At 31.2% G+C, this 26,777-nt stretch overlaps 2 protein-coding genes and 1 non-coding gene across 4 annotated transcripts; 1 reads left to right on the top strand and 2 right to left on the bottom strand.

Annotated features, from left to right (window-relative positions):
• Nucleotides 1-4,869: 4,869 nt before the first annotated feature.
• On the bottom strand, nucleotides 4,870-9,826 carry LOC125864841 (indole-3-acetic acid-amido synthetase GH3.10-like). Its single transcript, XM_049544927.1, has 5 exons — nucleotides 9,432-9,826; nucleotides 8,334-8,435; nucleotides 7,860-8,251; nucleotides 6,592-7,047; nucleotides 4,870-5,456 (listed from the first exon to the last, which is right to left on the bottom strand). Exons 1-5 carry the CDS (start codon nucleotides 9,749-9,751, stop codon nucleotides 4,918-4,920), a joined length of 1,809 nt encoding a protein of 602 aa, XP_049400884.1. The 5' UTR covers nucleotides 9,752-9,826; the 3' UTR covers nucleotides 4,870-4,917.
• Nucleotides 9,827-20,408: 10,582 nt separating this feature from the next.
• LOC125865161 (pentatricopeptide repeat-containing protein At1g03560, mitochondrial) lies at nucleotides 20,409-25,932 on the bottom strand. Of its 2 annotated transcripts, none has more exons than XM_049545348.1 (2): nucleotides 23,474-25,932; nucleotides 20,409-21,288 (listed from the first exon to the last, which is right to left on the bottom strand). In XM_049545348.1, the coding sequence occupies exon 1, from the start codon at nucleotides 25,857-25,859 to the stop codon at nucleotides 23,724-23,726; it is 2,136 nt and encodes a 711-aa protein (XP_049401305.1). In that variant the 5' UTR covers nucleotides 25,860-25,932; the 3' UTR covers nucleotides 20,409-21,288; nucleotides 23,474-23,723. The 2 variants fall into 2 exon arrangements, with proteins under 2 accessions (XP_049401305.1, XP_049401304.1); XM_049545347.1 differs by having other exon boundaries at nucleotides 20,410-21,172.
• Nucleotides 25,933-26,362: 430 nt separating this feature from the next.
• TRNAQ-CUG (transfer RNA glutamine (anticodon CUG)) lies at nucleotides 26,363-26,434 on the top strand. Its single transcript has one exon. It is a non-coding gene; the product is annotated as a tRNA-Gln (tRNA).
• The last annotated feature ends 343 nt before the right edge of the window (nucleotides 26,435-26,777 follow it).

The following is a 26,777-nucleotide window of genomic DNA, read 5'->3' as shown; positions in this document are numbered from 1 at the left end:
GTATAATTCGACACATTTGTATAATTCGCAACTAATAATTCTTCTTTTGATTTGTATTTGTATACAATAGTTTGTATTTGTATATGACGATGATTTCCTTTGGTTTTTCAGTTTTATTACCATATACATTCAATCTTTTTGTGTATAACTTTTTAAAGTTTGTATAAACGTGTAGATTTTTTAATTTTGTATAATATAATTTATATAATGTAATTTGTATCATATATTTGTATAACTGTTTAAAATTAATATGTTTATGTTTGTATCAATTCATTATTTTGTGTTTTATCATATTTATATAATTCCAGACTTTATATTACTCAATTATACAAAAACACGCGAATTATACAAACGTACCTGTGAATTATACAAACGAGATGTGAATTATACAAATTATTGCCCTCTCTCGCTCGCCTCTCTCCTCCCTCTCCCAATCTCGCTCGCCACTCTCCTCTCCATAACATGTAGCTACAAATCGTAATTAGCAAACTATAACTATGAAGCGTAATTAAACTATTTTTGAGTGGTTATATGCGAAAGTTTCCCTTTTTTATTATATTTTTTATTTCTATTATTATGTTATTTCTTGTGTTTTGAGTTCTATTATTATTAGTACTATTCTCGCATTATTGTATCGTTGTTCTAGATTTTCTGATTATTATGTAATGTTTTTTCTATTATTTATTTTATCTGATTTACTTTTGTACTTTTCTTTTCAAACAGCGTTACTTTATTTGAAGCGAGCTCTATTTCTACGAGATATAAATAAGGTCTAAGTACAATTTAGTTTTCTTAGACTTTATTTATAGAATAACATTAAATATATTACTATTATTATTATATTTTTTAATCTGAAACATAAATTTACATTAATTTTTTTTTTGTAAAATTGTAATAAAAAATAGAGTTGATCCTTAAATATAAAAGTATAAAAAGTTTGATATTTAAAATTTTAAAAATAAAATTCATAAATTTTAAATTCAAAATTTACTCGACTTCTTCATTTAACTGTTGGGACCTAGATGCGTTGGCAGCAACTAATTAAGTAGTTTGTGAATTCATTATTTCAGAAAGCAACTGTATGATTGACTTTTTTCATATTTGTATAGTTGTATTTATTGTATTTATATTAATTGGTCCTAACAGCTTGTAATTGTGTTGTCATATTCATGCACCCTCCTTTAGTGTCGTATAATTTTTATATATGTTGTTATTTAATTGAATATTGAAAAATATAAATAATTTTGTTTTATCGTTTTTCATATATTTTTTTTTTATATATATAAAAAGATATTTTTACACATAAAAGATCTTTGTAGGATTTTTTTAAATTCAAATTATAAAAAATCATGTTACACTCATTTCAGTAAAAAAAAAAAAAACTTATAAGTAAGTGCAACAAAATATAGATTCATGACATTTTTGTAGTAGTAGGCACCTAAGTACGTAGGTAGACATTGAAATTTACGGGATTTAAAATAATATTTTATGAGGTGAGTTTAATTTATTTTCAAATTTTAACGTCTTTTAGAATTTTTGAAGACTATTCTATTCTAATTAACTTAGATCACTCTATGTAAAGGGGTACTCATTCTCTTAAAAAGATATCTTGAATATTTTTTAAAAATTGGACTTTCTTTAAAGAGATCAAGATATCAAATATCGTCTTTCTCACACTCGAGATGATTAAATTATTGTCTAATGTTCTTGGTGATCAAATACATCACAAGAAAGTTCAATGTTTGAAAAATATGCTACTAATTATAATGATCCTCAAATCTAAAAGAAAATTTAGAAAAGAAGAAACAAATGAGTATATAGATCTATTTCTTTTGTGATTGCAGTATATTTTTTGTATTTATAAAAATTTATTGCAAATTATTCTATTTATACAATATAACTTTTAGACTAAAGAGATTCAATTGAACTACATCCTTAAAAACTAGTTTCAACCTATAGTTAGAGATTCAGAATTTTTATTAAAAAGAGGTTTGGAAAGTAAAAAAATATAGTGCATAGAGTTTGAACTTTAACACGTCAATTAGATTTTGAAACCCCCTAAATCATTAAGATAACCTTTAATTTTGTCTATCTCCATGGAATTTAAAATCTATATACATACAATTTTATTTTTATTTATGATACTTTAAAATTTTANTAAATTTATTTCTTAGGTTGATTATCAAAGTGTTATTCCATTCGTTTTATTTTATATCTTAATTATATTTTTAGCTTCTTTTGAAAAGAATATTATATTTAGAAAGTTTTTAATTCTAATATTTTCATTTTATTTTTATACTCTTTCTAAGAATGACATGTTATGTTTAAAATTAAAATACTTTTAAAAAAACTAATTTTAGTACGTATTCGTTTAGTGTTTAAAATCACAATATTAAAAAATATATATTTTTTACACTCTTAAATGAAACGGTGTGAGTATATGATAATCAACTAATAACTAAATTATAGACTATATTGTAAGAAATAAATAACATATGTTTTATTTATTATAGATCTTTACTTAACCACTTAAGTTAATTTTTATCAACGTTAAATGACAAATAACTAGGAATTAAAAAGATTGATTATTACATTTGTTGGGTTATGTTTGAAATTAAAAACAGATAAATTGCAGTTGTAGTAAAGCTAATTCTTCCTTTTTAAGCAAAATTCATTTTTTTTTATTGCTTTTAGGTAAGATTTCTTCATCGAAGCTTGTATACTGTATCGTATTTCTTAAGTTTTAGAAATCTTCTTTTAATAAAAAATATTATTCATTATAATTCCTAAAGAATATATAATTTCACTTCTATTTTTGTTTGACACGATAACAACACAAGTCAAAATTTAAAATTGAGAAGTTACAACATACTCCCTCCGTCCACAATTGTTTGTCAGGGTAAGGTCATGCATATCCCTCAAGGAAAATTTAATACAAGGTGTAATTTGACTAATATAACCCTACTATATCAAAAATACCAAAAGTCCACATAACTTTTCAATTGAACTACACTATCATTAAGGGCATAATTGAAAAAAAGTGACTAATTATTTCTTGATTGTTTAAATTGACAATTAATCTTGAATATCTATTTTTAGTATACCTGCTAAATAATTTTGGACGGAGGGAGTATAAAGTTAAAATAATATGAGATCAAGAAAGTACATGCGGTTCAAAGTCCAAACCAATTGTGGTAAAGTGATGGATAAGCTTTTTGGGTCTACAATCCCTTTAAATGTTCACATTTAATTTGGTCCCATAATTAACAATGACATGTCCATCAAGATTGGACTATTCATATCACTTGTTGAGTACTCTCTCCGTCCATTTGTCCATTTTTACTTGTACATTATATTTTCTTTATTTTTATTTAGTTATCATTATTTTAGATTTTATGTCCTTAAAAAACTAGGTAAATTTATTATTGTACTCTTATTTAATGTTCTCTTGAAGTCAAATTTTCAATAAATAAACATGACTTAATTTATTTTGATTAATTAATTTGACCAATGAACATGAACTATTTTTTTATATATTGGACAAATTTATACTTTCAAAACTAATACTCCCTCTATCCCTAGTTACTTGTCCACTTTTTCTTTTTAGGTGTCCCTAATTACTTGTCCATTTTGATAAGTCAAGAAAGGACAATTTTTTTTAACCTATTATACCCTCAATTAATTACTTTGAAAAAGGTAGATTTTCTTGAAAATTTTAAGTTTTTAATTCATCCATTTCATAATTAATAGGGGTAAAATGATAAATTCACTATGTCAATAATTGTTTTCTTAATAGGTGTGCCAATTCAAAAGTGGACAAGTAGTTAGAGACAGAGGGAGCAACTTTTAAATGGTAAAATATGAAGAATAATGTCATTTATGCATTGATTTTGTGAAATGACAAATATTAAGAATCATCTATTTTTAGTAAGGACGACATATAAATACTGTCTCCGTTCACTTTTATTTATCACTTATTCCTAAAGTAGATTTTCATTTTTACTTGTTATTTTTGACGTATCAAGAAAAGACAATTATTTCATGTTTTACCCTCAACATTAAATACTTATCCTCCAAATCATTTTCCAAGACCTAATTGTTAACATCATTTAGTAGGGATAGTGTGGTAAAATACATATATCAATAATTATTTTCTTAATGGGTGTGCCAAGTCAAACAATGACAAGTAAAAATGAATGGAGGGTACTATTTTGGGTATTAAATCACGACAAATTAAAAAAAAAGATATATTTTTATATTTATGTGGTTCTCTTTTAGTTTTAAAATACAATAGAGTAGAGTTGGGCATTCGATAATTTGGTTCGATTTTCGATTTATGAGATTGTTGTATTGAACACTGAACTGAATCAATTTGGTTTGGTTCGATTTTTTGTGAATCAGTTTAGTTTTTTGTAATTCGATTCGGTTTATTAAATCCGATTTTAATTGCCACTGAATATTTTTGCGGCAATAAATATTACCACAAAAAGAAAATCTATTGTCACTTAACTTAATGTCTCCTTTAATTTAGTTTAGTCGACAAGTAAAAGTGCACGAAGGTAGTACTTAGCTTGTCAAGTACAAACTAGCTAGTACTTCCTCTAGACAATTTTATTTGTCATATTTTTTATTTATACGTCCCTTAATTCATCTTCAATAGATAGAAAGAAAGTTAATCTAAACAATCACAATATTTAAGTATGTGTATGTGTTCTTCACTTAAATTTTCTATACTAATTAGTTAATGTTTACTACTTTCAAGAATAATTATTACTAAGAGCAAAATGAAAAAAATGTACTCAATTAGATATATCTTGATTTTTTTAATAAGGCAACTGTTTTGAATCATTTATTTTTAATAGAAACGACAAGTAAAGTAGATATCAATGCAAATTCAATTAAGTTACAAACATTCTATCACCCATATGCTGTGCTATAAAACCTTTTAATGGTACATACATTAAGGATTCTTAGTAGGACTTGGTTACTAGTGCATCTAGGAGTCTTAAATTGGCTCAATGCTGCTCCATTTCCAATAAAATGTTCCAAAATCTTCTTGAAAGTACCTCTTTCAACAATGCAAAGTTCCAATGGTCCAATTGAATTGGTCTTTCTTGATACAACATATCCATGATCAACAAAAGAAGCATCCATTTCCCTACAACACTCTCCAAGAACATTTTCATCAACATCTCCTTTGATTTCCCAATAGATCACATAATGGCCTGGTTTTTTTGATACATTTGCATGGCTTGTGAAGTCTACTAGCTCAGCTCTTGACTTGCTTATTAGTATTCGAGAACCTCTCTCCACCACTAACTGGAGGTCTTGTTCAGTATTCTTATCGATATTTACTGTTAATATCAGCTTTCTCCTGCATATAAAGTTGAGTTTGGGGGTCTTCTTGTGAAAACCGGCAACTTCTACTACATCCCCTAGTCTATATCGATAAAGACCTACATATAAAGGTTTAGTTAGTTAAAAAAGATTAAATTTAAGGTATATACACTGACATATGTGACATGATGAATCAGATTACTTGTCTTATTTGTTTTGTTACTATTCAAATTATTATGAACAATTATTTATAGTTATCATTTAGTGATTTTGTAATTAATTTCTCAAGTCCCCCCACCCCCACACAGTCACACACCCCCTACCCTCCTTTTTTTTTTTATAGGGAAATTTTGTAATATGAAAAGGACAAGATAAATCCCTTGTTCTTGGAATCTCAAACACACCATGTTAGTATTTAACTGGATGATATACTCACTGTCCATTCCACTACAAATAATTGATGTATGGTGCTTGATGTAGTCTTAATTTAGAGTTCAAGTACTTCCATATATACTGACATTATAAAGAATTTTGTTATATCATCAAGTCTTCTAAAAAAATACAATAAGTTATTTAATTACTATAACATATTAAACTAANTATATATATATATATATATATATATATATATATATATATATAAAATAATTTAATTTATATTCAACAAAAAAGTCATCCAAATATCTAACTTATATGGTTGGTGGTAAGTAGAGAGATATTTTCATGACAATGACAAGCAAAAAAGAATTAATGCTAAATGTATGGGGCATAAATAGTTAGAATATATTGGAAAAAGTTAACACTAAAAGTTGGTCACCTTGTGTTACGATGGAATGTATAGAATATTTTCACCTTTATCAAAGGTTCAGGTTCTAGTCTTGAATGTAAAAAAAAAGTATTGATGGAGAGTTATTTCCCTTTGATAGGCCTCATGTAATACGAATTTCATTAGTCAGAACCCTAAAATGGATACAGGGTAGACCAAAATGACAAATATCCTATTTTAGTAAAATCACTTGAGTCATACTCACAAAGCATAGAATTTACAAGTTCACCAACTTCAAAACAACTCTAGACATTTTTGTCTGAAGTTAGGCTTGACTTCAGATACCACATATTTCAAAGTTGGTAAACACACAAAGATTTTTAAAAAGTGAGTATATGTTAAATAACAATGTTACAAATAATATACCCCACAAAACATTTTACCACAAGAAAAAAAAGAAGTAAAAGTTAAATATTAGAGTATAGTACCTGTGAAAGTAGTGAGGACAATTTCATACTCTTGTCCTATCTTGACTTGAGATAAGGGAACAGGCTCATCTTCAATAAAATCATCATTGGCTAGAAGATTAGCATCTTTGTGGCTATTGTTGAAACTTTGTGACTTACTTCTATGTAGTGGTATGAATTCAAAGTAAGAAAAAGTGGGTATAATTGCAAAAGTTACTTTCTCTGGTGGAGATGAAGGTTCCACATTCACTCCAATCCAGCTCTCCGTGGACCCATAATCAGCACTAACCAAAGGCAAATCCCCTCCATAATGTCTCAATTTGTTTAAGTATGGTTGCATTGAGCCAGTCATTATTGTGTAAACATATTTAACATTTGGCCATAATTTTGGGATTATACTAAACCAATCTTCCCTTTCTACTTCTTCACATATTGATTCAATTCTTGATGCCAACTCTGGATTAGGGACAATGATATCTGTTGAAGACATAATGAAGTAATTAAAAGCATATTTTTTTTTTGGTAATACATTTTAACATTGATATTAGAGCAGATAGATGGTCTTCTGTTCAAGTCACACAATTACTCATTACTAAAAAATAATTTTCACGTGCTAGGCCAAAGAATAACGAGGTAGACATGTGAAGGGTGTGTTGGAGACATAATGAAGTAATTAAATGTATGTGTCTTCCTTAAAAGTTCAAGTTTTTAAATGAGATGGTAACGTATTCCAACACTAACATCAGAGTAGGCATATGATATTTTGTTTAAGTTACACAATTACTCATTATTAACCAAAAAAATATATTCACGTGATAGGCCAAAGAAAAAAGAGCCAAGGCACATGAAGGGCCGTGTTGAAGACATAGTGAAGTAATTAAAAATATACTCTTTCTAACCGTTAATTTTTTTTTAAATGAGATGATTACATACACACTTCAACATTAATATTGGAGTAGGCATAGGATTTTCTGTTTAAGTTACACAGTTAGTCATGCCAAAGAAAAAAGAGTCAAGGCACATGAAAGGCCGTGTTGAAAACATAGTCAATTAATTAAAAATAAACACTTTCTAACAAGTTTAAACTTTTAGATGAAAATTAATATCGGAGCAGACAAATCCAGAGAATCTGATATTCAAGTCTCACTACCGCTCATCACTAAAAGAACTTTAATGTGGTAGGCCCAAGAAAAGAAAAAAAGAGAGTCAGGCTCACACGTGAGTTGGTGTGTGATGAAGTAACTAACTCCTTCAAACTGTATAAACTTTTAGATAAGACAGTAACATACCTGAGATGACTTTTTGAACTTTGGTTATGTTGATTCTTGAACTAAGAGTACCTTCTCTTATATCATGACACAATTCCTTCCACAACTCTTCAAATGATCTGAATGCTTGAACTATACTATATGCAAAAGTTGATGTGACAAATTCAATTTCATCACAATAATATAAGCCAAGAAGGAGATGACAATATGTTGATTGTTTATAATCTCCACTTGAAATAACTTCCTCAGGGCTACAAGTAAAAGACTTTGTGTGTTGTTGTTTAATCTTGAATTCTTCACTAGCATAATAATGTGTTGTGGCTGTTCCTGCTATTAATCCCCCTTTTGTTTTGTATTGTTTGCTGCTATATATAAATTCAAGAACTTTTCCACCTTCTCTTATTGAATAAATCCTGTTTTATTAAAACAGAGGAAATTTGTTAAAAAAATAAAATAAAAAAAAATTGAATATTTTTCAAGATTTGAATTATATACCTTGATCTATAAGCTGCTGCCAATTTGAAAATTTGAAGAGTTGTTTGGGAACTATGGTGAGTAAATGGTACAAATTTCTGTCTTCCCTCTGTGGTTCCAGAACTAAAAAGAATTAAAAAAAAATCATTATGTCTCAATTCCGAACAAGTTGGATCCGATATATGAATCAACACTATCCATATCGCTTGACATTATTACATACATAAGATGAAAAAATATTCCATACTATAAACTATTTCATTGCCAAAAGGGTGCTTCTTCAGTGCTATTCCAATATTTTTGAAAAATAAAGAAGAGTTTAACTTCTATACACTAGACTTAGAGACAGATTCAGAGTTTATCCTAACGGGTTCAACTTTTAAGTCTTACAATTTATACCTTATATTTTTAAAATTATGAGTTCAAGTTTAGTATCTTTTGACATCTAGTGATTTTTCATCTTACAAATTATGTACTAAAAATATCCAAGATCTAATATATATATGTATAAAAAAAGTAATTTTCGACGTGTGAACTGGTGTTTAGTCGACCACCCTTCGATTTATGTGGCTCCGTCACTACGTGCCGTAAATGATAGATTAAGTTAAAACAATCAAACACATGGTAAATCCGCCTCTATATACACTGACAATATAAAAAAAATTCTACCCAATCAAAATTAGTGGAAAATATGGCTTATAATAGAGTGTAGCTCAAATGATTAATATATATGTATAAAAAGTAATTTCCGACATGGTGAACAACTATTTAACCGGCCATCCTTCAATCTATATAGCTCCGCCACTGAGTCATCAGTGTCAGAAATGATATTGTCGGAAATGATATTGTTCCATTAAAACCATCAAACATAAGGTACATCTACCTCTATATACACTAACAGTATAAAATAAATTCTATAGAGTCAAAAATTAGAAAAAGATGTGAGTTGACATATAGTCTGATGTAGCTCAGTTGATGAGCTACCTACACCATCACTCTAGTGATAGTGATAGAGGTTCGAATCTCACTGTATCCACACACACCCCACCCACCCCTAAAAAAGAAAAGAAAAAAGAAGAGGAATGTGTTGTTTAAGAAACAAGAAGTATAGTACTTCACCTTAAGGATAAAGTTTTCATAGGGTCTTGAGTGAGTAAAGGAGCTTTTTCACCATCAGCAATTTTATGTATATAAGGCTCAAAATCTGCATGAGAAGCAAGAGGAACCATAGTAGCATAAAGTGATTCCATAGCATTTTCATCTTGAAGTCTAATATCTCCAAGCCATTTTTTTAGGTACTCAACACCATGGTTGAGTTCAAGAATCCGCCGAAGCGTCTGCCGCTGTACAGCGGCAGCATTTTCAGCGGATTTCTCGAACCAATTGATCATCTCATCAGTGTCAGTGTAATAATTGGACTTATCTACTGATGGTTCCATTTGCTAGGCTAAAAATGTAGCCACCACAAGATATATATAAATAAATGAAGTGTTTTGGGCTAATAGTTGGTGAGATTGATGTGTGGCTTTCATGTTAAAAACTGACACCTCATTGTGAGGTTCAACTTATTTATATGTCACAAGTCTGGCTGTTGAGTTCAGTGGCGTACACAGAATTTTTACGTAAATAGTATTGATATTTGATGATGTGGACAAATTAATAAATTTACTGTAGTAACAAGTTGTGTTGTTTTCTCTATTTATAAATATACTAAATATTTACATTTTGCTCTGCTCCAATGGTAAGTACCTAACTCTCACCTTCAACTCTTGTAGGTTCGAGTCATTGGGAGGGGGGGGGGGGGGTTTCCAAATTCGGTGTCTGATATCTGTAATGAAGTTTGATTAATGCAGATTTACGTCAGGTTAGGCTTATTCGACAGTAACACTTCCTACCAAAGATATTTCCATACGAAGACGTAAAATGATCGAAACCTTTAATTAAAGAAAAAACAGTTTCATTCGCTATAAACAACGTATCCTTTGGTGGAGCCATGATATCAAAAAGTTAAGTATCCACCAAACTTTAATCATAGTATTTATTGTTTCATCTTATTCAAAACTTTTTCGTTTTTCAGTTCCTTCCGTCCAAGGAAAAAAACACGTTTTTAATATTTTTATATTTTTAAATTTCATACTTAATAGTAGTTAATATCATACTCTTATAACTATATCATTATTGTAACATGTTTAAAATTACAATTTTTTTTAAGTATCTTACAAGCTAGAAAAAGTATTTTATGCATAACTAACTCTACTCTTATGAATTTTCATAATGTTGTAATAAGATACTGAGAATAAAATATTTCTCAATATTTTCAAATTAGTAAGTGTTTATAACAAATTTTAAAATAATGGAACATGAATAACAATCACAAGTAAAATACAAAGAAATATATTTTTATTAACAAACATTGTGGGTACTATTTTATTACTCTCATAATTCTTGTTTTTGAATTAATTTCTCTATGATAATTGATAGGAGTGTTTTTCAGTTACATCTTTCTTAGGATGATTGAACTTCTTTGAGATTTATTTGATTGAACTTCTTTGAGATTTATTTGATTTGATATAAAGAAAATTTTGTCGATCTTCTTGAAGCATTTGACTGTCAAGATATATTTTTTTTGAGGGGGATTTCTTATTCGGAGTTCAGTATTCATGATGGAGTTTGATTAGTAGGGATTCGTACCGAGTAACGCCCATTCAAGATAGCGTTCCTTACAAATGTTTATTCCATATGGCTAATACTTTTGATTAAGGGAGAAATAATTTCATCCACTATCCCAAACCTTTTGATAATACGATGTCACTACATCAAGTTAAGTATTTATCCAACTTTATCATGCCATTTATTTCATTTTATTCAAAGCATTTCTTTTTGGGCCCTTCCCTAATCCCTCTTAAGGAAAGAAACACATTTTTTTATATTTGAATTTGATTTTCTCTTTTAAAAAGGTTTTACACTTAATAGCTAATAACACTCTTATAACTATATAATCATTATTGTAACATGTCTAAACTCACAAGTTCTTTTAAGTATGTTTGATATGATTTATTGATTCGGTGCAGTTTATCAATTTTCCTTGAACATCTCTAATTTTTGGGACTGCCAAGTGAAATTTCATAAAAAATATTTGAAATTTATTTACTTCCAAATTAATCTAAAATTTGACTTTAACAAGCTTAATTCAAGTATACACGTCTAAAGCTAGATTTATGTCTGATCGATATTTTAAAAACTTTAAAATTTATGCGTTTGATGTAGATTTTAAATTGACTAAACTTGTAAAAATTTATGAATTTTTTACTATCTCTTAAAGATGATAATGAAATCGGCAATGTGAGCACTTCTCCTTTTTTTTTTTTAGTTTTATTCATTTTTCAGGACTTAAACTTGAGATTTCTATAAAGATATAAAAAAAATATTTTAAAACTTCATCTTAGATTATCTTCCTAAACAAGTAGGTATAGTATAATTAACTAACACATATTTTTATCCCAATTTATTAATTAAAAGAAACTATGGCTTATAATATATATATATATATATATAAACATCAAGTGTACTTAAATTTTGTCACAAGAAGAGTGATTTTAGTACGATGGTTTATACACCACACAAAGGTCTATCATCTATTAAGAGGAGACAGATAAAAGATAAAGAAATGAAAATCATTTTTTTTTTGTATTTGGTATGTAAGTGAGTAAAAAGTATTATACTAAAAGAGATCGTATATAAACTTGGCAAATATTGTTGGGGTGGGAATGGTGGGGATAGGGGTGAGGGTTACGGGAGCGAAGATGAAGATGAGGTGCAATTGAGGGTGTGAAGATACAATTAATACGAGACCTTAGTTGCGAAATTTATTTTATCTACTTCGACTTAAAAAGTTATTTTTCTGTTTGAGAAAATATTTTTCTAAATTTTGATTATTAAAACATGAAAAATATTTTTCAAATGTTTTCGTGTACAAAATTGAATCGAAAATCGAACCAAATCGCAAATCGAGAAAAAAAATTTGACTAGTGGTTGGTTCGACTTGAAAAAAAAAACCCAACTATATTTGGGTTGGTTTGATTTTAACTAAAAAAAATCAACCTGAGACCAAACCACCAGACATTATATATATAATTTTAAAATTTTATTTTATACATAAAAATATTTACTTTGATATAATTTTTAAATAATTCTTATACTTTTTCATAGTTTTTATCTTTTAATATATTATTTCAAGTTTGAAACTTATAATTCTGAATGGTTCAATAAAGATTATAATCCACAGATGTTGGTAAGTATAATAAAGTTTAAATAAAAATCAAATTAATACTAATACAAAAAGAAAATCAATTCAACACTAAGAATGATAATAATATTGAATATTTGTTCTTTGATTTTACATTGGTAGACAATTCAAATACATAATCTAATTTTAATTTCCTTTAATATTTAGTCATGTAACTAATACTTATTAAACTTATTTAGCATGATTTAGTACTTTTAAATTATGATCATTTTCATTATGAGTTGTTAATTTGCAATATTTGTTTTACATGATTTCATTATTATTATTTTTTTCGTTGAATATTTTAGTGTCATTACTCATATCATATTTTGTGTTATTTTCCTAAGAAACACCGAAGATAGTTGTATTTTGGTAGGACTAAAGAAATATTTGAAGTACAAATAAATCATATGCTTGTATGAGTACTTTACCGGAAAAACCCAAAAATCCGAAAAAACCCGAGGTTGAAAAACCAGAGTTTTATTGGTTTGGTTTGGTTTGGTTTATAGATTTAAAAATCCGACACAAATGTTTGATTTGATATTTGAATCCGAACTAACCCGATCATGTACACCCCTATGTTTTCCAATCATTTTCACCTTCTATTTTCAAGTATTTTTCACATCAATCATCTGCTGAGTTCAAATTCAAGTCATTTTACAAGAAAGACAAGCTTAAAGTAAAGGGAAAATTACCTTTCGTATAATGCACAAATTATAAGTAGATAATAAGTTTGAGTCATAAAATTCGTCACTAATATTTATATCGACATACATTGTCTATATTACACTCTCTTGAAATATAGACCTTTCTCGAACTAGATGCAGAGCGAAAAAGGGGGTGGGGTACAAAATAAATCCTAAAATAATCAAAAATCAAATTCCATAATATTTATTTATTTTTATTTCTTAAATTTTATTGAATTGTAGTAAATTTAATTTCTATTGGTACCAATTGTGTCAGGATTTGTTGGGACCTTTATTGATTGTTTTGCTAAAGAAAAGAACAAAGCTCATTTGAGTTAAAAGAGAAAGACAATATGGATTAGGAAGAAGTTACCCTCACCATACATTGTGATATTCTAGAGATAAAAAGGGAAAATTGTAGCTTTTTAAAAAAATAAAAATAACAATAGATATTTGTGTAGTTATAGATTATCGAGAGACGAGAGATTTTTTCTATATACACAAACTAGACCATAATTATACTTTTTCTGTCTATTTTTAATTGTCATGTTGTATTTTTCGAAAGTCAATTTAACTAATTTTCAAAGTTAAATTAGATTACATTAATTCGATATTTTAAACAAAACATTTAGATATTCAAAAACTATACGAAAAGTACAATAAATTGTAATTTATTGCATATCAATATGATGAAAAAATATATCATAAAATATTAGTCAAAATTCTTATCGTTTGACTCTAACAAGGAAAATTATGACAATTAAAAGTAGACGGAGGGAGTAAAATATAACAGGAGATGAAAACACTCAAATCTGCTACACTTAGTAAGTCTTATTATGTTTGGTATATATATACAAAGGCGTATCCAAGAATTCATCAAGATGGGTGCACGAATACGAAAAAATGTATCTTAAATATAAATTTGATAAATTTGACTTTTAGGTTATTAATATGAACCATTAAATTTTAAAAATTATAGGTCCAAAATATATAATACTATTAGTTTTAAATTTTAATATACACATTTGATTTAATTATATAAAAATCTTATAGTGCAAAGTTTTTAGGAACTTCCAATGTAAGACACTTGAAAATTTTGAAAGATTAAAGGAAAAAAACAAAAGAAAAATTAGTTGAAACGTCAAAAGTATAATTGATAACCAGTTGGGGAGGTGTTACTTAAAAGGACAAGATAGATATAAGTAGATTTGTCAAAAAGGGTCGGCCCAGCCCCACCCAGCCCAAGCCTCGTGGGCCAAGGAATTTGAAGGGCTGGGGCGGGCTGGCCCTTTATTCGAAAAGGCCTGAATATGCTCAACCCAACCCAACCCAACCCTTGAAGGGCTGAGGGCTGGGGCGGGCTAGCCCTTCTTTTTTTTCTTTTCAAACTTAAAATTCTATAACATCAAGAAAATGAGAAGATTTTCAAATCAAATATGACAAACAATGGTGTTGTTTTAATAACACTAGCAAAAAACCTAGTGTAATTAGCATGTATTTCACATACCAGATACGCGAGCAAGGTAAGTAAGTGATAAGCAAGATTGGAGGGAGGCGAGGGTGCGAGATTTTGTCTATGCATCTTAGATACACGTGGATCTACTTTGATAGAGTGTATCTAGAACATATTAACCTGATTTTGAGTCCATATATTCCGAGATATATGTATCTAGACCTACCAAAAACTGGTAAGATTTATAATATTACAACATAGCGTGTATTTAAGTAATTAGATTATATACTAATTAGATTATTGTAAGTTACCCTAATAAAAAATTTTGGCCCATGGGCCGACCCCAGCCCGGCCCCAATCAAGCCTTAAGGGCCAAGGGCTTATATAGGTCGGGCTTATAAGCCCTTGTTTTAAAAGGGTTTGAAAATTCCTATCCCAACCCTACCCCAATAACGGGTTGGGTTGGGCCGGCCTCATGGGCTAAGCCCATTTTGACGGCTCTAGAAATAAGACTTAAATTTTTATCCTTACTTAGAGAGGTGCACTCAATCATTATTGTATTATTATATGATACATTAAACATGGGTTCACACATCTATATTTAAATATTTTTTAAAAATATAACACTATTATATATGATCTAGAGAGGGGAGTATGGGTTCACGTGAACCCACGACACCCCCTCTAAATACGCCTCTATATATATATATATATATATATATATATATATATATAGGGTTTTATTTAGTTATGAGGTATGTTTTTTCTAAATTATTTCAAAAATAAAATAAAAGCTTAAAATCAATTTATTTATTATAAAACATTACATCATTCTATTTCATACAAAGGAAATATGATAGATAAATTAAAATAAAGGCAATAGTTAACAATCTTAGCTAAAAATAATTCTTTATATTTGATTAGGGAAAAAGAAAATTGTATCTTCTTTGAGGATATCGAAGTAAGTTTACCTATAACATAGGTTGTAGTGCAATGAAGCCTGGGTAGAACTGATTTATCCTTAATCAAAAGTCTCAACCCTTAACCAAAAGTCTCAAGTTCGAGCTCTGAATATAGAGAAAATCTCGTTGGAAGCATCATCCCTCAAATGGACCCTATATTACGTAATACACATTTAATCGAAGCTTCAATGCACACCAACTAATTGATTATGACTTCAATTCATTGTACTTGGAGCTGATAAATATGTCCCTCCATAAATAGGTTAGTGTGGGTAGATATTCTTTTCCTCTTTTCCCAATACGCAACGAGCTTCATCGAGAGTAGAAAAACTTATCCGTACCCAATGTTTACACCATACTATATTAACTTATTACGACTATATAACAAAATGATGTGAGAATATATATTAACTAGTAAAATTACCCGCGCTTCGCGCGGAAATTTAATATCACAGAATTTATAAAATAATACTTAAAATCTATCAGGCATTAAAACTAAAACATTATATTATCTAACATACAAGATTACGTAGTAACACACATTAATAATATAAAGGAAATGAAAATTATTACAGCTTATCATTTATCCTTAATAACATAAGCATAAATTAATGATTGTATAACTACATACCATAATCTGTAACATAAGTAATGGTGTCAGTGAGTCAGAAACAAAGTACACAAATATTTATTTAATTGTGAAGAAGATGTGCAAAATTTTCGATATTTTAAAATGAGAGGAAATCCCTCTATTTATAGACAACAAAAGGTAGTGTGAATAAATGTTTATTGTGCCTTAAAAAAAAGGTTACAACTATTTGAAAAATTGCAACCCTTCGGAAAGGTCATAACTTTTCATAAAAGTCGCAACTCTACTTTTCATAAAAATTACAACTTTTCATGAAAGTCACAACTCTTCATTAAAGTCGAAACTTTTTATAAAAATCACAACTTATCATATATATATATATATATATATGATATATGATTAAAACGAGTTAATCGATAAAATTTTAGGTACAAACTCATGTCATGCAATTACTAGTGTGTACAAGCACATCTTTATTTTATGTGGGGTAGAAATAAGAAGAATGATTACTCATACTAGGGACCATGCACTTAACTCTTGCTGCACTAATTTCAGAACCACTAGGCTCAATTATATTTCATTTACTAGAATACTCTAGAGATAAGGTCCACGTATATCTGACGTTGAGAGGTCACACACACGACTGAACTTCATGCATATATGGCTAAAACTCAGACATTTTTGCACAAACCTCAAGCACATATGACTGAAATTCAAGCAATTTTTTTGCATAAACTTTAGACATATACGACCGAATGAAGTTTAGGCGTTTATGTCTGATGTTTCAAATGGGCTCAAATTTGAGATATAAGTTTCAAATATCATAAAGAAACAAATCATAAATTATCAATTTGTCAAAACTAACTCATTTTGCAATAACGATGATTCCCAAATGATATAAGTTTTTCCAACAACATCTACTTGATTTAAAGTTAACTTTCATATTCAAGATTCAAGACCACTTCATCAAACTTCTTCAAAGCTTTATACTTCAATTGCTATAGATTCAAAAAAATTACTATTGAAGAAGAAGAAGTGTGTTTTCTGTGATGTTTGCCACAACTGTGTACACGTTAAATAATTCGAAAAAAAACTTAGGTGCAAACTGAGTACAACATGAAATTTTAACGCGGGAGTGAGCACAAAGAGAACGGAACAAATCCATGAAGATCCAAGTAGCTATTCAGGAGGAAGCAAATGACAAATGACTGTAAATCAATTTCAGGAGGTCACTGTCCAGAACAATACAATCAACTAAAGATTGTCCCATACCATAAAGAACTAAAGAGATAAAAGATACCAAAATATATACTAAAAGTAAGGTGTTTCCCCATATATTCTTAACTCTTTTCTTTTTTATGACAAGGGAACCCGCAGTTTTCACTCCTGTGAAATAGTTAGCAAACCACATAGGAGAGGTAAACCATTTGTGCCCCCGTTATGGAAGTCCCAAGCCAAACCATCTGAGCCGGCCCGAAGGGTATATATTCTGAACTTTTATTTGGAAGTAATACTTCCAAATTATCACATTATCATGCAGCAAGATTTCAATATCCAGCAGAATCTGATAAGGATCAAATTATGTTGGGACTTAAAACGCAGTACTAAATCCTCGCCGTCTCTCCAACATTGGTTATTGAGGGGAGATTTTTTTTTTTTCTCCTTTGCCGACAATCAATGAGCTTTGTCCAGAAAAAAATACTTACCCCCACCACTGTTCACATGAAGTTATAATGACTTATTGCAGTTTTATGATACATAAATGACTATTCATAATAGGGACCATGCACTTACTCTTGCCAAAGCACTAGTTTCAGGACCACTGGGCTCAATTGTAATTCATTGACTAGTGACGAGTGTACTCTATGGAAAAGGAGTAGGGACGCAGCCCATCATTTCTGAGTTCCAAAGGCAGTTGTTGGTCCCAGACCGATCTTTCAGTCATCAAAAAGAAAAAACACAAGACTAGCATCTGCATAGTTCAAGTGGAGAACAACATTTACAGAAAAAATCATACTCCATATGTAGACGCTGCCTAATTACAACGTTCTCCCCATCCTAGAGGCAAATTTGAGCAGATGATATCCCCAATCATGTCTAGATTGTCCAGTAAATTCCCAAATATGCAACACTACACACAACAGGTAACACTTGCACAGACCCCGTCCCCCTTGAAGGAGTGGGGGTAAAACAAGAAGAAACAAATACATAAATATCTCTCTAAGTAGCTAATAAATTTATTCAGGAGGAAGCAAAAACCAAATCCAAAAAAAATCTGCAAGTGGCCTATAAATCAATTTCAGGAGGTCACTATCCAGAACAAATGCACATATTTTTTTTTAACATAAGACAGAGTAATCAACTTGCCATTGTCCACAAAAAACTAAAGAGATAAAAGATACCAAAATCTATACTAAAGGAAGGAATGTCCCCATACATTATGCATTTCTTTAGAGGTAACATCCAAATTATCATTCACCAAGATACAATGATCCAGCAGAATGTGAAAAAGATATCTGCTCTTTTCAAGATATATATGGTTTAGCTCTCACCACTATTGAAAATTTAGATACCGTATATTTCATTTTGTGATCCTAATAAAAAGTTAATTCACAAAACAGATACTCCTAATGATAAGCATCTTTCTTGATAATGAAATGTATCTATATAATAAATAAATACAGATCACGATGGCTCGTCCATGTTCCAATGTACTCCATACAACAAGCACTTGACATGGACACATCTTTCTTGATAACAAGGAGCTTAAGGCCGTTAAAACATGCCCCTCCGTTTAAAAAAGAATGACCTACTTTCCTTTGTAGTATGTTTAAAAAAGAATGGCCCCTTCACTTCTTTAACACTTCAATTTCAATTTTTCACGTGACCTGTTTAAGGCCACAAGATTAAAGGGTCTTTTTTACATTTGACTTAACTTTAATGTAGGACCAGAAGATTGAAAAGTCTTCTTTATATTTTTAAACTCCGTGCCAAGTCAAACTAGGTCATTCTTCTTCAAATTGAGGGAGTATGAAATATCTGAAGTTGTGCTAAAAGATATATGCACACCTGAACTCATTACTTTTACCTATAAATCAAAATTGTCTTTGGGATCAAGGAATTTATGTTGCTCGGACTCTTCAAAAATATTTCCACGTGCGTGTAGGATCCTCCAAAAGTAGTTCATTTTGGGAGGATTTGACACAGATGCAACCAGTGTTCAGGAAAGTGAGTGCTTCATCGCTTAAGCGACGAAGCGAAGTGAGGGTGAAGCGAGGCATGTGAAAAGAAGTGACAGCTTCTGGGCTTGAAGCGCGATGTGACCAGAAGTGGTGAAGCGAGAAAAGCAACACTTTAATTTTTTTTAAGTAAAAAGTAATCGATTTTAAAGAAAAAAAGAGGCCCTAGTTCTTCTTCTTCTTACTGGTGCAACTAGCCTAGGATTTTTCTTCTTTTTTTCCACTTTGTTTTTTATTCTGTTTCCCTTTGCCCTGTTTAGCCTTGATTATTTAAATTATATGTTGCTGAATTTTTTTTTCCTCACAGTGATTAAAATATACATTGCTGAATTGTTTTGTTTCTTAACAATGACTAGAATGTTGTTGAATTTTTTCTTAATTGTGATAAAAATATAATGTTAGATTATTTCTTAAATCTTATCCGTGAATACAAATGGCTAACCCAGCATTAAAATATGGGAAAAAAGTTAGTGAGACCAATAGGACAACAATTGTATGTCTGTTTTGTGATAAGACAACTAAAGGGGAACCTTTTTCTAGTTTTTTAATATGTATTTTTGCTTATATATGTTGTCTCTATTTATTTTGGTCTTTTTTCTTTTAAATTGTGCTTCCCTTCAAAGAAGCAATCACTTCGCTTAAAGCGTGAAGCGGGACCTTGTCGCTTTTTAGCGCTTCGCGCTCCCCTAAACACTGGATGCAACAACATTTTCAGAGAGTGTGAGCACATAGCAAGCAAGCAAATTTACGTTGTGATTACCAAATATTGTCTTTGGCATATCCCATCAAATAATAATTTCCATATGGTGTGGCTGAATGAATATGAATGGATCAGTGTTATCAAAAGCAAAAAGCACAAAATAAACTCTAAGGTCAGTTGAGGTTTTAAGCGCAAATATTTGAAAATAAATTACAATAAAGTAAAATATCAATTGTTTATGTCGTCTCTCAGAGAGGCGAATTGGAAAGAAAAAAATATGCATTAGAACCTTGATGACCACACTAAAGCGCATGTTAAGCAAAGCAAAGCGCTCTACACGTTTTGAGCCTTGCTTCAGGGCTTAAGCGTGTCTTTGACAACACTGGAATGGATAAGCAATAGAGGTATGTACCAACAAATGTCACAGATGGTAGAACATGCAAATTGGTCCTATTATAGTAACTGCAGTTGCACACGTGTTTAACTGAAAAGCAGCTCCTTCGAGTGATGCTAGTCGTTAGAACACAAAGATGACTGAGCACAGTGCAAAATTCTCTTTGCCACTCATCCCATGTACTAAAACAAACATACAGCAGTGTAAAAAGGACAACGTGCAGGCATTATTTTAAGTCTCAATTTCCTGCTGCTACTTCTGTACGACTGTCCCTCGTAATGTTCTCATATGTGCCAATAAATTTAATTAGCCATCCTAGATAAAAGATCTCAAGAACATTTTACCTCAGAAATGGCTTGGAAACAAACAAGTTGGTCACATTGCTCCAGTCTTCATAGGTGCACCAAGGGTCCACTCCAAGTTCCAAAAGAGAATGTATCTTTACTTGTTGTACAGGAAATGCCTGCTGAAAATATTAGCTACATCTGCTGCTGGGTTTTAGCTCCCACTTCCCTATCTCCATATCAAATGATTCTTCTTGCATGCGAGCATCTGTAAAGGAGCAAATTCTAGGTCATCCGTGTATGTGGACATCTTCCTGGGCCCAGCAATAAGTAATAAATAAATTTACAGCAACTGCAAGTACGTATTCCCCAAAAGGCTACATCCTGATTGGAATTGAGACATTTAGATAAGTAGCTTCTAACATATAAGCAAGATTTCGATAAACAAAAGCATGGTTTGGCGAAGGAAGAAAAAATATAGCAACTAAAACATGAGTGTCAAAGTGCAACTAATTACACAATTGATGCCGTAAAGAAGCATAAAGACAACAGAATCAATTGCCTGCATATTATCAAATGGAGCCATTAATCAAAGTAAATGTTGAAACTAATCCCAAGGGTGTGGCCTAGCAGTCAATAAAGTGAGATGAAAACAATCGAAGACCAGTGTTCAAATTGCACCAGAAGCAAAAAAAAAATTAGGTGATTTCTTCACATCTACCCAAGCTTTACCAGCAGGTATACCGTGAAAAACGAATCGACATCTCGATGTGATAAATCCTTTCAATTTTAGTTGGGAAAGAACGGTGAATTACTTCAAGTGTGTGTAAGCTGACAAGGACACTACCCTTGTCAAAAAATAAATAAAATGAAGTGTTGAACAGCGAGTGCTGAAGAACAAGTGAATCAGCATTACAGAGAATCAAAGCCAGACACTACATTACTATAATTGTATAAAACAAAAATGTAGAGAAAGAAAATATGGAGGATACTAAATGGGACAATTCCAAATGATAAGAAATCATATGTTGAAGCCACACTGATGTAGTTATCAATCAGCTGTTGTAAAGAGGAAATAAACCACAGATGTTTAGAAGACAAAGCTGACTCTGTACATAACTTGAATTCAAGTGCTTGTATGTAGTCACTATCTGATGTAATCTTCAGAATGTGTATGAAGTGGATACCTAGTGAGATTTCCGACCTCACTACAGGATTAGTTAGGACTACCTGACTGAGTCAGTTTTTGCACACTCCCATCATATCTTATAGCTGGATTTTGTAATTAGTAATATTCTTGCTGAGTTATCAAGAAAAAATTTACATTGTTTCTGAGACCCCTATTGGAGAAGTGAATTTCGTCTTTTGTCTATGCCCATTACTCTTACCGGATATGAATATAATTTTACAGATAGTCAAGATGAGTATCCAACACACAGCTCACATCCTAGCCCTCAAAATTGATAAGTGAAAAATTGGAAAGGAAGGAATTATGCTCAAAATAGAAGAATCCATAGCGCTGCTAGGACACCCATTAAAAAAATGGTGCAACCACCTTTCTGAACTCCTGATTGTCAATTATTAACCCAATTCACAATAACGAAGCAAGAAACTGAGGCAAATATTGTTGCTATAGAAAAGCATTCTCTAATATTGACCAGAAAAAGAGCCCCTTACTCCAGGCAAGTAACCAGGGTTCTATTCCTTCTTCCGTGTTCTTTATTTCTTTGAATAGGTAGGTAAACATTTATCAAAAACAAAAGCAGAAGGAATCCTGCTCTACAAAAACCAATTCCTGTTAAGGTTCTATGAATTTTAGCATGCTATGTTCATCCTTTGTATTATACATATTACACCAACAGCTACAAACATTTGAATTTCAGCATCTGTGTAGTATCTGGCAAGGTAGGATGTCCTTAAGTTCAATACACGGTTTAAGATTGTTCATCCTTTACATCATATATATTACACCAAAAAAGCCAACAGCCATAAGCATTTGAATTTCAGCTTCTGTGCAGTATCTGGCAAGGATATCCTTAAGTTCCAATACATGGTTTAAGATTAAGGCACAGTTATTGTGTGTATGACTTACCACCTCCACGAAGAAACATAAGAATTCTACCAGCTGCTTATTACTTCAGCAACTGGAGCTTGGAACTGTGATAGTACTCTTTTAAAACAAATATGAGATAAGTTGTCTGGGAGTACCATATTTGAATTAATTGCAAGAACTGCTGAATCAACTGATAGAAAGCATAAGGTGTAGGCATAAATCTTATGAGAAGAATCTTTGAAAGATAGTAACTAATATGAGTGGTATATAATCCCATCCATCAATTTTAGTTGTCGCGGAGTTTGATAAAATATTTAAAATCAACAGAGGGGGTCGGCGTCTTCAAATATCGCTCAGGCTTAACCAGAATTACGGAAAAGATCGCACTTCAGAATTTGTGAGTTGACTGTCACGCTACCCTACACTACTTTCACTTTCAACAAAAAGAAGACAGATCTAGCGCAAGCAAGATGAATTGTCAGACACTCTATTGACAAAATTTTCAATCAACTTTACCTCTAGCTTTGCTTGTTAGAACTCCATAAAGTGGCAGATATGCATAGCTTTATCAAATGACATGTTCATTGCTTCTCTGGTCACATCTTTGTCTATTTTGCCTCAGAATATTTCACTAATAACCAAATATGACAGCATAATAGCATACTTGAATGTCCCAATAGTAACCCCAATATCCAGCTTCCATCTCACCTTTCAACCAAAGCTCGAAACTTTACTCTCCTTTTAATGCTACCCTTTATCCAATGCCTCAGCTTTCAACCAAAACTCGAAACCTTACTCTCCTTTTAATGCTACCCATCCTGTCATATCCAATGCCAATCTTACTATGCATCAACTTCACTGCCATATCAGCATTCCCTGTCTTCCTCAATGCATTAATCAAAACAGTACGAACTTTTCCAGGAATTTCTCGACCTCTATCCACAATCCCATCAGCTAATTTGCAAGCCTCTTTTATACGACCTGCCTTGCATAGAACATTTATCATATCTTCAAAAGCTGTCTCCAGGATAACACCCATTGGTGCCAGCTCATCCAATATTTTACATGCTCTTGCCACCTTGCCAGAAAGACAAAGGCCGGTTGAAAGGGCTCGAAAAGAAGCAGCATTTGGAGTTATACCCTTATCAATCATCATATGCCACAATTTAAGTGCTTCTTCATTTTGATGTTCTTTAAACATGCCGCTGATCAATATTGTGTATGTATAAACTGTTTGATCACAACCTTCATCTTCCATTCTCTTAAAAAGCACCAAAGCTTCATCGATTTTCCCATTTTTGGCCAAGGCATCGATAAGCACATTATAACAATAAGAATCACGTGTACATCCCTTCTCAGCCATCTCCTCAAAGAGTTCTCTGGCCTCATCAACTCTCCCTGCCTTTCCTAGACCATCAATAAGACTTGAATAAAACATGGCGTTGATAGCTACATTGTTATTTTTACAGTACTCAAGCCACTGCATGGCCTCATCCAACCTCTCACTCTTGCATAAACCATTTACAATAACCCCAAATGTTACCTCATCCGGTTCAAATCCTTCATTCTTCATTCTATCAAAAAGTCTCATAGCCTCATCCAAGTTTCCATGTTTCATGTATGAATCAATTAGAGCAGTATACATTGACAAATTAGGTCTAAAACCTTTCTTGATCATATTTTCAAAAACAGTAAACCCTTCCAAAACCTTCCCCATTTTACAAAACCCTCCAATCACTAACGTATAAGCGTGTGGTGGAATATCCAAGTCCTTTTCCTCCATTTCGTGATAGAGTCCCAAACAAGAGTCAAAATCTCCCTCCGCGTAACACGCTTGCATCAGAGTCATGTAGGTAATCTTGTCAGGCTCCACTTTCCTAACCTCCATATCTCTAAATTTCTCCATTGCTTTTTGAAGCTTCCCAGATCTGCAGTACCCCTTAATCATAGTATTATACGTAACAATATCCGGATTAACTTTCCCGCTTTCCATAACCTCAAAAACGCGTTCAGCAGATTCAATAAACATGGAATTCACCAGTCCATTCATCAAAAAGTTATAGGTATATAAACTAGGCTCAATACCATTTTCTTTCATTTGTCGCCACACAAATAATAATTCTTCAACCATCCCAAGTTCTCCAAAACTCCTAATCAAAGAATTAACAGCTGCCACATTCATCAAGAAACCTTTATGCTTAAATTCACTAAACACATGCTTAATCCTATCCAATTCACGTGAAGCAGATAAAATCTTAACTAAAAACACATAGCATTCACAATTATGAGCATACCCTTTTTGCTTACCAGCCCAATAAAAGAAACGAAACGCGGTATCGGGTTTACCTGTAAGGTAATCTGACTTCAACACATATGCAACAAAACTAGGCGATAATTTAATGAGAAATTTGCAACAATAAACATCTAAATTCTGCTCCATCAATGGTGAATTGTCTAAAAGATTCAAAATTTGAGACACCCACGGCGACGGTTTGAGATCTTTGCGGTCTGTGACTAAGTCAGAAAGATCAATGAATGGCTGCACCCATTCTGGAGGTGGAAGATTAGAACCAGTGAATAGCCATTTGGGTTTTGAAGTGAAATTTACATAAAAATACGGTTTTTTGGATTTGGGAACTCGAAAAAGAGGAAAATTCACCCATTCTGGAGATGGAATGTTAGAATTAGTGAATACCCATTTGGGTTTTGAAGTGAAATTCAAGTAAATACATTGTTTTTCCGATATGGGTATTCGGAAAAGAGGAATCTTTTTAATGGAATGAGTCTGACTAGAGCGAAATGGATATAGAGGATTGATGTAATCAATCCCAACTTGTTTGAAACTGCGGAGTATTTGATTGAGTGATTGGTTGTGTGAAGGGTGAAAATTTGTTTGTGCCATTGCTGAGGTTAGTGGTGAATCTTGGAGTTGCAGCAATGGCAAGGGGTTTTTTCTCACTTCTCAGTTTGGGGAAGATGAAGATTTTAACAATTTTAATTTCAATTTCAACTATACACATCTTTTAACTTATGTAAGTTACTTTCGTTAATATTCTAATTTTAAAAATTAAATAAATAATATTTTTTTGTTTCCCACCCAGTGTTTGAACCATACATTAGAGTTTTCACTAAATTTAAATCGCGCATTGCAAGATTTGTTCGAAGGTGCACTTCCCAACAAAATTTTCTCCATACAACACTCAAACTCGAGACCTGTAATTAAGATGAAGCACTCTCATCGGTTCTTCAAATCCTTATTATGACTCGTTACATATATGATTATTTATGTTAAGTTTGAAAGTTTTATTTAAAAAAATCAAAGTTAGAGATAAAAGTGTCTACAATAAAACTATTTTGTCATGTGGTTTATATTTGATAAAAATGTTATAATTTGTAGACAAAAAGGGTTCTATGGTCTAGTGGTTAGGACATTGGACTCTGAATCCAATAGCCCGAGTTCAAGTCTCGGTAGAACCTAAATATTTTTTCCAATTTTTTTGGTGAAACACTATTGCATTTTTTCGCAAATATATAAACTAAATCTCTTAATTTTTTAAAACTGGACAAGTAAACATATATTTTTAGTATTAAAGAAAATAGGGGCAAAGTTAAAATTTGAAATTTATAAATTTAGTATACATATACTTGCTCTTTAACTTGGTTTTAGGTGGCATGTATATTATCCAACTTTGAATGTGCATAAGTAGGTACTAGAACTTGTATGAAATTAAATAAGTAGACGCACACGTTCTATGTGGCAAAATATACATAGAACACCCGGTAAGATGTGAATTGCTACATAAGACACAATGCGTCCACT

The sequence above is a fragment of the Solanum stenotomum genome, chromosome 5, assembly GCF_019186545.1.
Source record: "Solanum stenotomum isolate F172 chromosome 5, ASM1918654v1, whole genome shotgun sequence".
NCBI lineage: Eukaryota > Viridiplantae > Streptophyta > Magnoliopsida > Solanales > Solanaceae > Solanum > Solanum stenotomum.
Note: the sequence above shows the minus strand (reverse complement) of the source record. Positions and strands in the feature narration are given on the sequence as shown.